The 17,849-nt window shown below is 53.9% G+C and overlaps 1 protein-coding gene across 7 annotated transcripts in view; it reads left to right on the plus strand.

Moving 5' to 3' along the window:
* The first annotated feature begins 273 nt into the window (after positions 1-273).
* The window catches only part of SLC43A2 (solute carrier family 43 member 2), a 35,393-nt gene continuing 17,817 nt past the window's right edge, over positions 274-17,849 (plus strand). For 2 of the 7 annotated variants that reach the window (XM_057716226.1, XM_057716232.1), the window contains exons 1-5: positions 274-354; positions 1,246-1,459; positions 9,674-9,881; positions 11,499-11,554; positions 12,272-12,348. In XM_057716226.1, the coding sequence (XP_057572209.1) occupies positions 1,300-1,459; positions 9,674-9,881; positions 11,499-11,554; positions 12,272-12,348 (501 nt within the window). In that variant the 5' untranslated portion in view covers positions 274-354; positions 1,246-1,299. The other 5 variants (XM_057716229.1, XM_057716227.1, XM_057716231.1 and 2 more) reach the window with 5 other exon arrangements.

Raw genomic sequence — 17,849 nt, forward strand, 5'->3', positions numbered from 1 at the left:
ACCCAATCCGGGGACAGGGCTTCCGGAGGAGGCTCTGGAGAGGCGATGGGGCAATGCCCCTGGCGGTGCCCGGCCCGACTTTGACTCCAGTTAAAAGCAACAGACCAAAACCCTGCCCGACGCAGCCCCCGGTCCCCCCCCCCAGCTCTCTTGTTTGTCTCTCAGTCCGGCCGGAACCGGCTTCTGCTCGCCGCGGGGCGGGTGGCTGCCGATTGGTTAACGCCTGTTTCCAGCCCCACTCGGCCAATCAGCGTGCGGCACTGTTTTCTTCTTGGGGTCGGAATAAAAGGGCTGGAATAAAAGGGGGGGCAGAAAAGGCGCCGGCCGGGCCCGATACACACCAGGAGGAGCCGGGTGAGCTGGATCCTGGGAGTCTGGGCCCCAGGCTTGGGTGCTGGGGGAGCAGAAGGCGCACGAGTAAGGGCGTAGGGAGAAGCTGTGCGCATTTGAAAGGAGAGAGATTGAATGGATGGGGAGCCGCCGGGAAAGAGATGAATCGAGGAGGGAGCTGAGGGACAGGGGGACGAGGGTCCACTTCCACAGAAACCAGCTAATTGCCGAAGGAAACGGCCCCGGATGGGGGTCGCGCAGGAGGCCCGCGCCGCCGGTTTGAACCGGCTTCGCCTCTCCCATGCGGGGCTCGCGTGGCCGCAGCGCCTAGCGACCTAGACAGCGGCCAATGGCGCGGCAGTTCCTGTGCCGTCGGGCCAATGAGTGGGCCGTGGGCGGGCCGTTCTGGAGCTCCGTGGGCTGATCCTATGGTTGAGGGAGCCCGGCCTGGGGAAGGGTCTCCAGGGCGGGCGGGCGCGGGTGAGGGCCCCAGGGAGTGGCAGCCCTCAGGTATGCCCCTGCCCAGGTATCCGGACCTCAGGCTGCCTCTCCTGCCAGCCCCCAAGCTGCGTCAGTCCTGCTGGGAGCCAGGACGAATTCCACGTCCCTGAGCAGGCGTTAGTCCCTTCGTGTCTCCATGCCTCAGTTTCCCCCCGAGTGAGCCGAGGGAGACGTCTCCCTGTGTGGCCGGGGCGGCTCTCCCAGAGCTGCGGGCAGGCGGACGCACCAGCGGCGGAGAGGGTGGCCCAGGGCCCGGGCAGGGCTGGGGCTTCCCTCCTGCGCGCACTTGCCTCCCGGGCCGCGGAGGGGTGGCAAGCTCTGCGCGCTGCGGCAGCCGCCCGGGTTGGCCACCCCGGCTGGGTAGGCCACCCCGGCTGGGTAGGGCCGGGCGCTGACGCCGAGGTCTGTGCGCAGGTGGCTGCAGAGCCCGAGCCCGAGCCGGGCCGCCGCGCCTCGCCTCGCCTCGCCATGGCGCCCACCCTGGCCACTGCCCATCGGCGCCGCTGGTGGATGGCCTGCACCGCCGTGTTGGAAAACCTCCTCTTCTCGGCAGTCCTCCTGGGCTGGGGTTCGCTGCTCATCATGCTCAAGTCGGAGGGCTTTTACTCCTACCTGTGTACTGAGCCAGGTGAGACGGGTGCTTGGACTCGGGGTGGTTCCTGGCGTGGGGGCTTTGGGAGAGGGCGGATGGTGGTGTAGACCCAGCCAGCAGGACCACCTCGCTGCGCAGCACCTCCTAGTAAGCAAAAGGCCCAAGTGATCCTCAGCTAGCTCTGCAGGGTACACATCATGGTCCCTGTTTTGTGGCTGAAGAAACTGATCAGACATCTTCTGACTTGTCTGAGGCAGCACAGCTGTAGACTGTAATAGATCCAGAACCCCCAAGTCCAGGGTGTTCTTTCCGCCACCAGAACATGACTGGACTCCTCTCCTCCCAGTGCCTGGAACATCACTTGCCTTGCAGTAAACATGTTACTCTCTGACTGTCAGAAAGAGGAACTCCTGACTCAGTGGCTGGGGCGCAGCAAGAGAGAGGAAGTGGCTTGGCCTTCACCCCGTGGAAGGTTCATCTAAAATCTAGATGTTTTTCGGTCAGGCCGTTATGGAGTCTCTAAAGGGCTTGTCAGATACAATTTCTTGTCTATTTTTGCTGCTTTATGATTTTCCAAAGAACATTTCCTCCCGCAGGCTGTGAGAACATCTCAGTGGCCTTTTACCCCCGTTGGGGGGGCGGGGGGGGGGCGGAAGAGAGGCAAGGGGGTTATAGATGGAAATGACACTAGGTCTGTCCTCTCCCTTTGCCACACATTGGAGTAGCTGAATGAAGGCTGAGGATGCTTGTCTACAAGAAATCTAACCCCACCCCTATGGTCACACCCAATGACCTTGTTTGCGGATCCTGATTCCTGAAGGTCAGTGGGGTTCAGCCTAACAGTGGGATCCAAGTGGCTCTCACCCTCTAATCTTCTACTCCCCTTCCTAGGCAACCTTGATAGAAAATGTTTTCCTCTGCTCTCTGTCCCCAGCAGTGACTACCTAATGGTTGAACTCAGCAATGTCTCTCCCCATACCTTTGTCAGCAGCCCCTGCCCAAGTTCCATTGGATCGAGCTAGCCCAAGTCTGACCCCTTGAATCATACCACCGGCATGCCTTTTTTTTACCCCCTAGAGTTCTAATTTTGGGGGAAGAGAAAGCTTTGGACCAACTCATGTTGCCTATAAGCCCAAGTAGAATCCTCCCTGTTTTCCTACTCTGATCTTCCCAGGAAGATTCCTGAGCATTCCAGTCACTTGGGAAGCTTCAGCTGGGAGAGGTTAAGGACAGGAGAAAGGGAGGGGATGCTGAGGCTGCCGGAGAGAGGGCAGAGAGTACATCACTTATAACCTTTAGCCTTTAGCCACTCAGAAATATTTCCTAATAGCCTAAGGGTTCTTGGCAGACCTTTCCCCACATCAGCAAGAAATCTTGGGAGATGGGAGAGTCACTCAGACCTTGTTCCTTGAACAAGCTTTCTGCTTTGCTCGAGAGATGTTAAGAGATTAATGGCTCTGGAAGGGAACAGGTTGGAGTGCTGGCACCTCCTCTCCCTCCCTCTCTTTTCCCTTGTAGATCATGACTCTTCCTACTGGCCTCTGGTGATTTCTTTCAGGCTGCACAGAGGGGTTAAAAAACAGAAAGAAGCATCATCCCCACATGAAGCTTTTTGCATCTGGTCCACACTAGAGGGCTATGGTCGTCAAATTTTTTTTGACCTGCTGTGGTGTCAGAGGGTCAGGTTCTAGGGTTTTTTTCTCCCGCATTGTCCACTGACATAATTTATTTTGTGGTCTTGGCGGCGCTGGGGCTGGTCACTTCATTCCTGCCTCAGCCTTGGCTTCTTCCTTCGTTGAAGTGGGAGGAGCCCCAGAGATTGTGCCGATGCAGTGCTGAGTTGCTGTTTAAGCCCTTGCGAGGCTTGCCTGGTCCCTCCTGTAAATCAGAGTGAAGGTGAAGGGTCAGGCTTGTGGGTTGAACATCAACTTCTTATCCTGTGCTTTTGTTCCTGCCTCCAATTTTGGCTTTTCTGACTGTGGCAAACCTGCTGACCCAGCATCCGCGGCGGGCAGGCCTGCTGATTCCACACAGCTTATCTCTCTGGCCTTCTTGCTCCTTGTTTCTTGGAGTTTGAGTAACCTGTTGCCTTTTGGGGCCAGGAATCCCTGTGTCTTGTCTGGCTGGGAGTGCCTGGAGGATTTGGGGTCAAGATTTCTGCTTCGGCCTAATATCTTCATACTTGGGGGGCAGCTGAATTGCAGAGAAGCAGTTAGGCCATTTATTACCTTTATTGAATTAGGCTTGTGAAAAGCTGACCAGTCTACAGGCTGATTGAAATGCAAATTCATCAGCTTTTTGTTGCTTTTAGGACTGATGTTTGGTTTGTTCTCCAAAGAAAATTTGCCTGAACCTGTTGAAAGGTTCTCTAAGCTCTCTCTCTCTCGGGACTCCAGCCAGAATCCGGCCACAGAAAGGATGTCAGTGTCGGGTTCCAGCGTGGTGAGGTGGGAGAAAGAAAGAGCTGGGTTTTCCATTTCCCCTCAGCTATTTATCCCTGTCCCCCGGAAAGTCAGGATGGATGATAGGGGCTGGGGACCTGGGGCTGGCACTTACTTGACTTTGCCTTCCCAGGCCCCCTGGAGCGGACAGGGTTCCCAGCCTCGGCTTTCCCAGAACTGTGTCCTTTTGGCCCCTGGATGGCCGCTGTTACCATGCACGTCCAACCTCTTTCTTAATTTTCTCTGTCACTTTGGCAGGATCAGCTCAGGGGGCTGGTGCACCCTGTGGAAGTTTAATCTCTTCTTTCATCTGACCTATACATTCATTAAACATTTTCTGAGCTGCTGTGCTGGGCGCAGAGCAATCCAGGCCCTCAGGGAGTCTGCAGTCTGCCAGCATCAAAGAGTCATACACAGACCTACGTGGCTCCAAATGGTGGTCGTGGTCGGACCCCAACAGAGAGCAGGGGTGAGAGCCACCGTAGGGACCTGGTTCAGCTTGGGTGGGGGTGCTCTCTGATGTTTAGGCAGAAACGTGGAAGGCCAGAGGGACGAGTCAGGAGAGGAGGGGGCAGTGAGCCCCTGGGGCAGGCTGTGTGCTGAAAGAGACAAGAGAAAGGACAGGCAGGCAGGAGATGACTGGAGAGATGGGAAGGGGCCGGGGCCAGGGCCTGCCGGGGTCTTGGGGAGATTGGATTTTATTCTGGAGCAGAAAGAAGCTCCTGAGGCAGAAGAGAAGGTCAGAGTCACCTATTGGCCTCTTATGAATTGTTGAGGGTTTGCCGCATGCCGGGTGCGGGGTGGGGTGGGGGCCCTGAAGGTGGGAGACGTGGCTTCTGCCCGAGGAAGCCACCGTACGGCCCAGCCATGGACCCCCAAGCAGACCCCAGTTCTGTGCTCTTGACCAACGCAGTTACTCTGCTTGTGGTGGCCAGGGGGCTGTGTGTCCCCTCACTGAAACAAAGCAGGAAGCTGGCCCCCGGGACCCTGAGAAAGCAGGGCCAGGCCTGGTCCCCATCAGCCCCGGCCGAGGCTGCAGATGTGGACAGGAGACCGTTCTTGCCACTTCATGGCCCTCCCTTTTTATGGTCTCCTCCCACCGCCAAAGGCCACTCACTGGTGGTAGCTTTTGAAAACCCATTCTTTCGTGTGTGTGTGTGTGTGTGTGTGTGTGTGTCCCCGTCCCCGCACTGTGCGGCATGTGGGATCTTAGTCCCTAACCAGGGATCCAACCCGTGCCCTGTGCCGTGAAAGCATGGAGTCCTAGACCACTAGATCTCCAGGGAAGTCCCCTCATCCTTTCACTTTTATTGCTGTCAGTAGGACTGTTTTCACTATCCCCCTCAGTTTTTTGGATTTTCTTTTTTTTTTTTAATTCTGTACTTGGGGAGGGAGGCTGGGGCCTCCAGCCTCGAGACGTGTCACAGAGGAGCTGGTGCCCTCCGCCCTCCCTGCCAACCCTGCCCTCCTCCTTCCCATGACCTAATTTCCCTCCTGCACATCCAGTGCCCTGTCTGGCTTCTTGGTGGTGTCCCATTAAGGTCCTGTCCAGCTTGGTTGGCTTTCAGGGACCTCGTGGGAGCATCTTGGGGGCAGTCCCATTCTCACTAGGTGACATTAAGGGCCGCCTGGCACTCCCCCTGACACTGACAGCCTTGTGGGTCTTTATTCTCTCAGCATTTTCTCTCTGAAATGCCTCTCACGCAGGTGGTACAGCATCAGCACAGCCAGAAGGTTAAAAGCAGGAGCTTTGAGGTCCGACAGCTTGCTTTCAAGTCTGACTTCCCCATGTACTGTCTATGAGACTGTGGGGAAGTGGCTTACCTGCTCTGACACTCCTGGTATCCAGATGTGGAATACGGGGTGGGTGGGATGGCACTCAGTGACACAGGAGTCAGTAGCACGGAACGCAGCAGCCAGCACAGGCCGGCACTCTGTGCCCACAGCCCAGGGGCTAGGCCCTGGCCTGCCCCGCACGGTCCGCTCACTGTCTGCGTCCTGCCTCAGGTCTGCCGTGTCTGAGGCTGACCTCTCGCCTACATACCCCCTGCCAGACTTAGATGCTGCTTCCTGTTGCCGGATAGACGAGGGATTTGAGAGAGCCAGCAGATCCCGGGCAGGGGGGCCATCAGCAGGGGGTCCAGGGGCCTGCTCTCTTGAGGGGGCGCTGCTTAGGTTTGGAGGGGCCTCCAGCCAGGGGTCCTTTGCTCCCTCAAGCATCATACGGGCAGCTGTCCGGGTTTGTTTCCCTGGGGTCAGGGGAGCCCCTTCTTGATCCAGGGAGGTCAGGGGAGCCTCCCAGGGCCGCAGCACCCTCTTTTCTCCCTCTCTTTCTCTGTGAAGATGTTGTGTGTGAGGCTGTGAGTGGGGCCGAACAGGGCAGGCATTGTTCTCCCTTCCCTGCCCCGGGTCTCCTCCTAAGCAGCCTTACGCCTGTTCTCTGCACACTGGACACGCCAGGTCCCTGCCTGTCTTCTTTTTTTTTTTTTTTTTTTGGCACACGGGCTTAGTTGCTCCACGGCATGTGGGATCTTCCTGGAGCTGGGATTGAACCCATGACCTCTGCATTGGCAGGCGGATTCTTAACCACTGCGCCACCTAGGAAGCCCCCCTGCCTGTCTTCTTGGTTCACCTTCCCCGGCTGGGCCGGGCCGGGCCGCGTCTGTAATAAACAGGTGCAGGTGAGGCACAGAGCAGGCTGTGCCGGGGTGAGGGCTGAGCTCCAGGCCGGGAGCCGAGGGGCACCCCAGGGGCTTGGCACTTCCTGGGTGTTTATCTGTTAGTGTCTCTCCGGCCCACAGTGGTCCCGGTGGGGAGCAGAGCGACAGGAGCAGCCTGGATGTGACTGTTTGGGCATCTGCTGGATCTGTGATTATGCGTGTGGGCTGTTTACTGCCAACAAAGCTTCGGGCTCATGGAAGGTTTAGTTCCCGCTGGGGCAGGGGGCACTCACGTTGCTCCCTGGGCCAACGAGAGGCCGCCTGGCCTCCCCCCCACCGCCCCCACCCCTGGCTCCTCTGTTGCCGGACATCACCGCCCAGAGCTAGGAGGGCAGAGGGCCAGGTGGCCCCGTTGGCAGGGATTTAAGATGAGGCTGGTGGCCCAAAGTGTAAGGTCTGCTCCTGTTGCGACAGCTCTGGGGTGAAGGATGGGCGGGACAGAGTCCCTTCCCTCCACTCTGACTTCTTTCCCCCTGTGCCCCCGTCTGGTTACAGGGTGACCAGATCTCTAAACAATTCAAGATGTTTTTGTTCCCATCTTCACTTAGAGCAAATCAGGGAGCCTGCCTCATGTATGTTGCCTTGGGATTTCATCTTCTCTCTCTCGGGGAGTACAGTCATGGATTTAGGTCCAGCTGTGGTTCCTCTCTGGGAGAACTGGGAGCAGGGCACCCTGGTGCCTCTACTCAGAGATGGTGCTGTCTCACTCCCTCCTCTCCCCATCTGGCTCCCTGCTTGTAGACCCCGCAGCACCGCCAGCCCTGAGTGATTTTGTGTCCTCTAGCGCCGTAACAGCCTCCAGACCCCACGTGGCCACAGTCGGGTCTCACAAGCCAGCAATCCTGGACCCCGGGGTGCCCCCTCCCCCACCCACTCTGTGGCACCTGTGCTGGTTTGCTCACAGCTGCACACCAACCTGGAGGTGGCCGTTGCTTCGCGGAGACCCTGTCCTCCCGCTTCACATTCAGTTCCTGTTGCTGCCGGCAGAGCTGACACCTGAAACCAGTGCCGACCTGGGAAGCAGCTCTGCTTTTCCGGAAGCAGCCCCACGGTGGACCAGCAGCTCAGGCCCGCTGGCTCAGGCAGTGTGTGTGACAGTTCTGAGCCGGATCTTAATGGGCTCGGTTGACCCTGTTTGTGGTGTGTTTTGACTGCCGGCGTGGTGGGGCATCTTTTGGAAAGCGGAGAGAAAGTGACGGGGATTGGAGGGGGGTGGGAACCTGACTTGTTAGGTTTTGTTTCTTTGGCTTCAGGAGGTTGACATTGTGACTGTAATCTCCTTCGATCCCCTCTGTCTTCGAGTTGGTTCCATGTGTCCTGTTTCATTGCTTCTCTCTTGATCCTTTTGGTCAACGTGATCTGATACCGCTGTTTTCATTCATTCAGTAAACAACTGCTGTGCACCCGGACCAAGGGGAGGTGGTGGGGACACAGGTGGCTAGAACACAGTCCCTGTCCTTCAGGGCCCCCGGCCCAGTGGGAGATGACATGGATTCGTGCTGTGGATGAATGATCAGTTATGGAATTCTGCTCCCAGTTACTGCATCCGGCTCTGCGGCCAGCCAGTTGCACCGTTACCCGCATTCCGAGCCACCAGTAGGAGGGGGAGGAAGAGGAGGAGTAATAACAACTTTTAGCAGTTGTTGATTAAACACTTTCTGTGTCTATGTGAGCTCTAGAATGTTATCTGGATCTTCTCTTTTATATTCCCCCAAACTCTAGAGAGGTAGGTACTTATACCCATTTTACAGATAAAGAAGCTGAGGTAGAGGTGAAGTCGCTTCTCCAAGGCTATACAAATAGGAAGTAGAAGAACCAAAATTGGAACCCAGAGGCCAGGTTCCAGCACCCCATCTTCAACGTGCCCCCCACAGGGCTTGTTGGTCAGAGGTTGGCATATAGCATGATTCACCCAAAGTGCATCTTTTCCCATGACCTTGGGTCACCCCCGAGAGAGGCCTGGGCAGGCCTTGCAGACCTCAGCTTTACAGCCCTGGCGCCAGAGGGCTGCACTCAGGAGGCATGCAGTTATCTGAAGAGAGGTATTTCCTTGAGTCTCCCAGCGTGACCTCGCCTCTAATCAGAGGCTGCTCCTCTCTCTGCAGGATTAGTCAGCATCTCTTAACTAGCAGTCCCCGAGAGGAGAGCGTTCCTCAGCTACGTGCCGGCCTGTCCTCCACCCTCCCGCCCTCCGCTGCCGCAGCACTTTTTCCTCCGTCTTTTCGTTGTCTTGGTGCTGGGTGGACTTTGGAGGGGATCATTAAGGACTGGAATTACAGCACAGGCGTGGCCACAGGGGACAGTGACATCATGACCCCAGGGAGAAAAAGACAAAAGGTGCACTTCAGCAAGTGAAAGCAAATTACTTGGGACTTTTTTTTTTAAACAAAAACCAAAAACACCTTTCCCAGGGGTTCCATGACACAGTATATGTGGTGGTTGATGCTGTGAGCACATTGCGGAGGGTTTAGCACAGGGGCTGTGTTTGAGAAATCTGTCGTACTGGGCAGCAAAGGAGGCCCATTCACCCTGCCCCTCTGCTGACCCAGGGCAGTGCAGTGAGACCAGTAGCCCGTCTTTCCCAAGTGGTCTAGGGTCGGCCTCCTGTATACTGGCCGCAGACTTTTTCCGTGAGCGGAGCTGCAGAGAAGGTTCTCTCCAGCCTAGGGTCCCACCCACAGCCCATGCTGGGTGCCAAGGCCTGCTGTTCTAGGTGTCGGTTACCCCAGAGTGGGAACCCCAACCTGGGGCTCGTGGGTGCTGCAAGGGGCACCTGAAGGCCCTGAAACTGTGGGTGAGACTTTGTGTGCATTTTCTAAGAAGCAGAAGCAGAGCTTTCTTTATTTGATTCTCCAAAGCATCTGTGACCCCCCACCCCCAACAAAAGTTAAGAATCTCTGCATTATCGCTTCAGGGAGCTTGGGCCAGGTGGACATCCCAGCCTGCTGGGGGGTAGCTGGAGCCCTCAAGGGGCCCAGTGCCAGCCCTGGCATTCCCAGGGGGCTGACTCTGGGTGGGCACCTGCCCCTCTGATCTTTGAGGATCCCTGCCACGACCCTGTGATCAGGTTTCCCTTCCTCTGCACACAGAAAATGTCACCAACAGCACAGTGGGGGCCACGGCAGAGCCAGAACACGAGGAGATGAGCCGGATGAATGGCTGGCTCAGCTGCAAGGCCCAGGATGAGATACTAAACTTGGCCTTCACTGTGGGCTCCTTCCTGCTCAGTGCCATCACCCTGCCCCTGGGCATCGTCATGGACAAGTATGGCCCGAGGAAGCTCAGGCTGCTGGGCAGGTCAGTTCTGGGGGTAGGGGCGGGCAGGTGGGACCCCTGTGCTGAGACTCCCCACTGTAGGGAATCCTGGTTACCTGCTATTAGATGTACTGTGGAGCTCCCAAAAAAATGTCTACCCAGGATGGGGATCTTGCCTCATCTACCACCAAATCAGTAGCTGCTGTGATCCTTGCATTGTGCCTGTCTGCATAAAAAAGTCACAGGGCTCAGGCCTACCTGGGAGGGCCTGGAATTGCTTGTCATTAAGAACGCTGGTTTCCAGTCTTTCTGATCTTACATCCCCATGGGGAAAAAAGATTATGAATACATACCTCTAATAGAAGCACATGTAATTGTCAATAATATACACTTATGTCATTCTTAATGTTTTATGTGCTTTATTTTATTTTTTTCTTCCAGTTTTATTGAGATATAATTGATGTACAGCCCTGTATAAGACTGAGGTACAGCAAAATCATCAGACTTACATACATCATGAAGTGATGGCCACTAGGGCAAGTCCATCATCTCATATAGTGTTTTATGTGCTTTATGATGCATGTACAAAAAGTAGCAATTAAAGTGGCCAAGATTGAAAATTATAAAAGAGAAAACTGTAAAATTTCCAAAATTCTAAAATTGTAACATAGTATTTCCCTACCCCTGGCACCTTAGTGGGTCACCCGATGCACCTCCCGGGGTGTGTTCTGGGCTATACGCCTCCAGATTGCCAGTCCCAGGGCCAGTCCACCAAGCCGCCGGTCCTCCCCGGCCAGGGTCCTCCCCGAGCCAGTCCCACTGGGGATGAGCATCGTGCAGGGCACTGGTTGGCAATGAGCGAGGCCTGTAGCCTTGAAGGGAATGAGTGGGGGATCCGTTTCATTCATTCTTTGGAGCTCAAGAGGACTTGGTCCCCAGCTTGGAGCCACGTATAGGGGATTTGGAAGCTGCCCTTCATCGCCCCTTGCCCGGTGGGGTGGCGGGGTTCTGTCCATCCCCCAGCTGAGCGGGCACGGGAGCCTGGGGAATGGACTGTGTCCTCTCTCGCTTCACAGCCTTGGCGCCCTCTCCAGTCTGGGGGATGGAGGGGGCAGTGCGGCGAGGCGTTTACTAGATCTGGCTTTGGGGCTTGAATTCCAGCTTAGCCACCTGCTAGCTAGGAGACCTTGGAGAATGTAGTTTTTGTTTTTGTGTTTGTTTCTTCCTGAGTATTTGAATACCTGTTTTTTGGTTTTTTAAGTTTTTTATTTTATTTTATTTTATTTTGAACACTTGTTTTTTAAAAAATTTATTTTAATTGAAGTATAGTTCATTTACAACGTTGTGCTAATTTCTACTGTACAGCAGAGTGATTCTGTTATACATGTATAGACACTTTTTCATATTCTTTTCCATTATGGTGTATCACAGAATATTGAATAGAGTTCCCTGTGCTCTACAGTAGGACCTTGTTTTGGTTTTGTTTTTTAAGTTTTATTTTTCTTATCAGTAAATTGGAGCCGATTATACTCCTTAGAATTGTTAAACAAAAGAATGTGTGTGAATTTTCTGAAAGCATCTGACACATAGCAAATACCCCCAAATAAGCAATATGAACAATAACAATAATAACAGTGTACTATTTCTGTTTCTTTTCAGTGCCTGCTTTGCTGTCTCCTGCTTGCTGATCGCATATGGAGCAAGTAACCCAAACTGTAAGTAAGCTTTTCTTCTACCCTTTTGTCAGGGACTGGGGAGAGAGTGCCCAGAGGTGCTCTAGGAAGCTGGGCCAGGTCTGGTGCTCACTGCTCAAGTTAGAGGGACACCTGTTAGGCCATTACCCAGTTTCAGAGAGCTCCCTGAAGCTCACAGATGGGTGGCTGGATAACCAAATAATGGCCCCAGATAGGGACCTGAGAGAAGCTCCCAGGGGGTGAGAAACACCCATCTCACTGCCAAGCCAGGCCAATCCCCGATGGCCTCATTGATGCCAATTTCAGAACCAGGCCAACTGCAGGGGTGTATGCAGGGGTCGTGGGCTTGGCTGATACTACAGGGACTTTTAGAACAAACACCAAAATAGGACTTGAGTTTCACCAAAATCTTATCCGGGCTCATCTCCTGATTCTTGGGTACCTGTATTTTTGGTTTCAGTGAAGCAGCTTCTCTAGGCCTCTCCCTTGCTGCTAAGGTTAGTGGAGAAAGGAGGACGGGGATGCACCTTTTGCAAGAGCCCAAGCTCCATAAAATAGGCAAGAGGAGGATGAGGCAGAGGCTGGGCCAGGTCCCCAGGTGTCCGGCATTAACGCCTGATGGCTGGTCACTCAGCTGCGTATGTTCAGAGCCGGCTCCTTGCCAGGCGCTGGGTCAGGCCCCAGCCTCCCTGAAGCTCAGCGTGGCTCCCTGCTTATGAGCTCCCTGCTTCCTTCCAGCCCTCTCCGTGCTCATCTTCATCGCCCTGGCTCTGAATGGCTTTGGTGGGATGTGCATGACTTTCACCTCGTTAACAGTAAGTACTGGTTTTTTTAAAGAGGATCTCCAGTTCAGTCACCTTCTTGTGAATCTGAGGCAGCTTTTATTGGCTTCGATTTCCTTGCTCTCCATTCGCCTGCATCTGCCAGGGTATCCCAAGCAGCAGAGGGTTGCTGGTGGTGAAGTTGTGGCAGCAAAGCCAGTTTTGGCCTCCCAAACTGGAGAGGTCCTGCAGGCCGACTTAAAGACTCTCAGAGCGGCCCGTCCCCTGCCTCCTGACCTTGACTTAGGTGCCGAGGAAACCAGCTCACTAGTCATGTACCCAGAGAAGGCAGGGCCAGGGAGGAAAAACAAACTACTTTCTTTTCTTTTCTCTGGCAGCTCTGGCTAACAGTGCAACCTGAAAACAAACCTCTCTTGGAGTCACCCTGCCTGTAACCATTGCTTTGTTCAGCACTGAGTGAAAAACTCCGGGAAACACACAGGCTGCTTCTCTGCTTGGTTTTGTAAATGCCAGGGCACAGGGAGCCTTCCGGGCAGGGAGAGCCTTCTCGGGATGCTGAGTTTCCTCTATGGTAGCACCAGAATGCCACAAAATGTGCTTCTTTTGGAAGTGGGAGAGGCTGCAGGAAGGTCCGGGTTGAAAGAAAGTCAAAGAAGAAGGAAGAAGGGAGCTGTCAGCAGGCTCACCTGGTCGGACAGCTGTGCCTTTCAGAGCTGGCCGTTGGGAAAGAAGTGAGAACGCTAGGCTTGCAGAGAGAGTTCTCTGTCCCACAGGAAGGTCTGGCCTCCCTCAGTTTCCCCTTGAGAAAGTTTTCGTGACCAGTACCTCCCATCCCTGTTTATTTGCAGTGCATTCACTTCTGCTTTCTCTTTCCACTAATGAGTCAGGAGTCATGCTGTTGAAGGGCCCTCGTTTAGCTTTGGGGGAGCCCTGGAGGCTTGCTAGTCTTCTTGTAAGGAGCTTGAAGAGGTACTGACATCTCTGTGACCCCTTGCCTGCAGGCTGTGAGCCAGAGGCCAGGCCGGGCTCAGTGCCTCTTCTGCTCACCCTTCCTGTGTTTTGCCTTAACTTTGCCCTGGTGGGAAGGATGAACTGCCTGGGTCTGGGTCCGTGGAAATGGAACACTCGGTGGAGTCTGTGTCAGGTGAAGGAGGCTCGGCCCAGGACCACACATATGGTGTCCTCGGGGAGTAGGGGACACACACATAGCTGGAAACTCTGGATGCCTTGCCGCTGGTGGCGTGAAGGAGATTGACTTTGTATTCTTTCATGCATTTTTATTTTTTTAACCAGGTAGATTTATAAAAAATGGATATATCTCCCTCCCTTTCAAATTCCCAGGGGAAGAGAAATGTTGAAACTCTAAGAAATATGGTAGAATTGTCAAACGTACACAGATTCCACTAAGTTGTATAAATTGAGACGCAGGAGCCGCGGTTCTTTGTGCTTTGACAGCATGAACGTGACCAACTGTTTCATCAAAGTGAAAAATAAAAATCTGGCATCACCCTCATTATTTGAGCCACACTCTGCCTAGGTCATGGCAGTTCTGAATTTCAGGATAAAAGAAAGAGATGGTCCTTGAGGAGCTTATGCTCTGAAATGGAGAAAGATGCTTTATTGTAATAAAGCCTAAGACAAATAGATTAAAAACCACCACACCATGAGTCCCCCTTAAGAAAGTCTTTAAAATGAGTTCGTAGTTTTTGTCCAGGAAACCTTTAGGGGAGGCTAGTAGGTCATAAGAATTCTTTTTTCCTTATGATTATAAAACAAAAAAGTTTTATTTTAAAAAGTCAGTATTTTAGAAATGTAAAATGTGGACTGTAAAATCCTGTAAGCCTAATGACTTCATAAGTTTAGAATGACTCTTCGGTATTTAAAAAAAAAAATCTGCATGTACTAATGTAAAAGAAGTACTGTTACAACTTGCCTTTTTCACTTCACAATGTATCTTTTATGTCTTTTCCTGCCAGTCCCTAGAAATCTACCTTATTATTTTAAACTCTAGAGACTGGCCTCATTACTAAGCAGTTCCATGTGATTCTGTCACATACAAGTGCCATAATTTATGTAGCCGGCTTCCTGCTAATGGACTTTTGGGTTGGTTTCCAATTTTTCTGATTTATGATGCTGCCGAAGTGAACATCCCTGTACGTGTATTTCTGTAAAATAAATTCCTGAAAGTGGGATTGCTGGGCCCCAGCCTCAGCATGTTTTAAATTTTAATATAGACTGTTAAATGGCCTTCCCAAAAGGTTATACACAGATGCGAGCCTTCTAGCATGTCTGAGAGGTTTTCCTCCACACCCCTTCCAATACCCTGTCATCAATCCTATAAACATTAGCCAGTCTAATCGAGTGAAAAATGATATACTATGCTTTAAATTTTTTTTCTTTGTTAGGGAGATAGAGCATCTTTTCACCTCTTTTTTGTGATCACTTGTATTTCTCCTGTGATTGTTTCTTTGTGTCATTTATCTTTTTCTACAGGCTGTTTCTTTTTTTTGGGGGGGGGAGGTGTTTTGTAAGTGCTCTTTCATATACAGAAAAATTAGTTGTCTTCCTGAGTGAGCAAGGGGTCTCACCCTAGATATCTTAGGCCTCTAAGTGGTCCGTGAATAAGTTTCAGGAGGGCTGGGCACTCCCTTGAGATTCTCAGCAAGCAAATTTTGTGTGTGTGTGTGCGCACACGTGCACACATGCGCCATGCAGGTGCACTTTTCTAGGGGAGAGTCTGTTGCTTTCATCAGCCTCTAGCAGGTCTTGTGTGAAGCCAAACGCACTGCAGCAGGAGTGTTCCTGTTAGCTCCTGGCTCTCCCACAGGGAGGTTAGGGCTGCACAGGGCAGATAGTAACCAGGCAAGAAAACCATCTGATCATCACCTGAAGCGTTTGGTTAGCAAGAATCTGCTTAAGGGAAGCTGGTGGCTTGTCCTCTAAGTTCCCCATTCTTGGCTCTAGAGCAGAGGTCAGCAGACTGCTGCCCCCAGGCCACATCCAGACCACTGTTTCTGTAAACAGCGTTTTACTGGCACAGAGCCGCTCCCACTTGTTTCTTTCGTGCTGTGGCCGCAGAGTGAAGTTGTACAGAGACCACATGGCCTGCAGAACCTAAAATACTCCCTCTCTGGCCCTTTACAGAAAAAGTCTGACAACCAAGCTTCTTGGCGACACCAAGAAGCTAGTTCAATCACAATTCCCTGTCGGAAGGCAGGGGCCGACACCCACCCCCAGCCCCCTGGTAGTTCCATGGCTCGACTCCCCAAGCACTTTTTATGTCATGCGTTCCCACCTCCACACGGCCCCTGGCCTGAGGGACCTCCTTGGGCATTCCTCTGTCCCGTGAGGCCTCAGATAAGGAGCCTTTCCAGAACAGACCCCGAAAGGGGAATGAGAAGCCGATCAGCGAGGGCAGGGCTGGAGTTCTTGGGCAATGTTCTTGGGCTGGTCGAGGCTTCTGCTGAGCAGAGCTGAATCTCGTTCTGACACAGCCCAGGCCTTTAAAAAAAGCAGAACTGTCAGGATTGGTTCCCAGAGACGCCGAGCTAGCAGCACAACGGTATTTTCTGTTCAGGTCTTCAACCCGTGGTCTAATCTGGGGGACAAAGGAGTCTTCAGGGTCGCCTTTAGGAACTCCCTAAATCAAATCTCCCACAACAGCTCTGGGGCCGTGGATAATCACTCCGTGATAACCTGGGAATCTGGGGGGAATGTGTTGCCAGGGAAATCTTAACTGGGGGACTTTCTGAGTCCCAAGGGGTTTTGTGTTGCATGGGCTGTGGTGTAAATAAAGATGACCGGGGACTGTGAACCGCTACTCCCATTGGTGGAGAGGGGGCCCCACGTTGGCAGAATGCCCTTTCCCCACAGGCCTGTAGACGTCCCTGCAGAGACCGAGAGGTGTGTACTCACAGGTGATCCTGCCCCCTAGAGCGGAGATTGGATCCCATGCCAGGTGGGCTGCCTCATGGCTAGCACTGACTTCCCCAGGTCCCTGCTGCAGAGGGCCCCGGGCGATGAGACGCCCTCGGAGGAGCAGGGTGCGGTCACTGGTGGTGCAGGGCACACCCCGCGGTGCCGAGCCTCAGCCTCCCCCCTTGGACATCTGGACAGCACAATCTGGTCTGTTTGCTCAATGCCTTGCATTTGTATAAGTCTTTAACGCGCTTCATCGGCTTGAGGAAAACACCGGCCGGTGGCCTTGAGGAAAACACCGGCCGGTGGCCGTGGTGGCGTCTCTGAGCCGCCACCCGACAATCCGGGGCCGGGGTTGCTTAGAGATGGGAGCAGATGCTGCCAACACTGTGGATACGTCTTTTCCACTTCATTACTCTGACCCCTGTCGGTGTGGGCGAGCCGGGGAGTTCTGAGCCGAAACCCTCCCAGAAAAGTGATGACAAAGTGTTGCCAGGCTCCTTGATGAAGCATTTCTCTGTGGGCTTTTCCTATTTGATTCACTGAAGTCTGGCTTTGAACTCGAGGAAGAAATGATCCCATGAGAGTTGGGATCTGGGTTTGAAGAGAAATAAACATCCCGCTTCAAACACCTAAGAGAAGGGGAGGGAGAGGATTCAGGGAACAGCGGTGAGGCAGATCTGCTCCCCCTCCCCCACCGGGGGGGGGGGGTTGTGTGGGAGTTTAGCATTCCTGCTCCACTGACCCATTTCTACAGCCAGGAGAGGGTCCCCACAGCATCCCACGTGCCCCAGGTGCGCGGGAGTCTCCCGGTGCCTGGGAGCCAGCTCTGCCTCTGGGTTTCTGTTCTGTGCCTTGAGAACCCGAAGCAGTCACCTGTTCAGCACGGGCCTGGGAAAAATTCACCCATCAGAGGGTTCTGCCTCACGAAGTTCCCCCAGCACGTGACTCGTTCAGGGGTGGACAGAACGTTTAGTGGGGTCATCGGCAGGGCTGGACCTGGCTGGGAAAGCGGACGAGGTGGCTGGGGGAGTGGCCTCTCCTCCCCACCCCTTCAGCAGTGAAGCGGAAAGGTGACCACAAGGACCTTCTCCTGGCAGTGTGCGCTTGGAGCTGCCAGTTGTGAAGGGTTAGAAAAGAACCCAGCTTTGCTGAGTCCACTTGTCCAGACTGGTACCTGGATCCCAGCCTATTCAGGTTGCCCAGAGCTCTGGGTGTGTACTGCAGCCACCTGAGGACAAGGCTCAGGAAGGGGCCTGAGGGCCAGAATACCAGCCCCTCCCCCACCCCGGGCGGCACGTGGCATCTCCCCGAGGGCCAGGGTGAGCCCCCAGCTGGTGGGCTCGGGAGATCACTGATTTGGAAAGTCGGTGCTAGGTGGCTACGCAGTGGCTCTTCTGTCCCTGCCTACCAGCAAGTCCCAGGCCTGACTTGGGGGCCCCTGGGAAGAGAGACATCTTAAAGAGGGTCCTCCAAGGAGGACAGCCCATCCTCCCTGTGCTGGAGCCCAGGCTTCTGGTGATTCTTGTCCAGTAGCCGCGCTCTGTGGCCAGCACTCCAGGGGAGGGGCCGTCTGCAGCTGCTGTTTTCCCCTCTGGGAAGGTCACACAGCCGGA

The sequence above is a fragment of the Hippopotamus amphibius genome, chromosome 17 (genome assembly GCF_030028045.1).
Source record: "Hippopotamus amphibius kiboko isolate mHipAmp2 chromosome 17, mHipAmp2.hap2, whole genome shotgun sequence".
NCBI lineage: Eukaryota > Metazoa > Chordata > Mammalia > Artiodactyla > Hippopotamidae > Hippopotamus > Hippopotamus amphibius.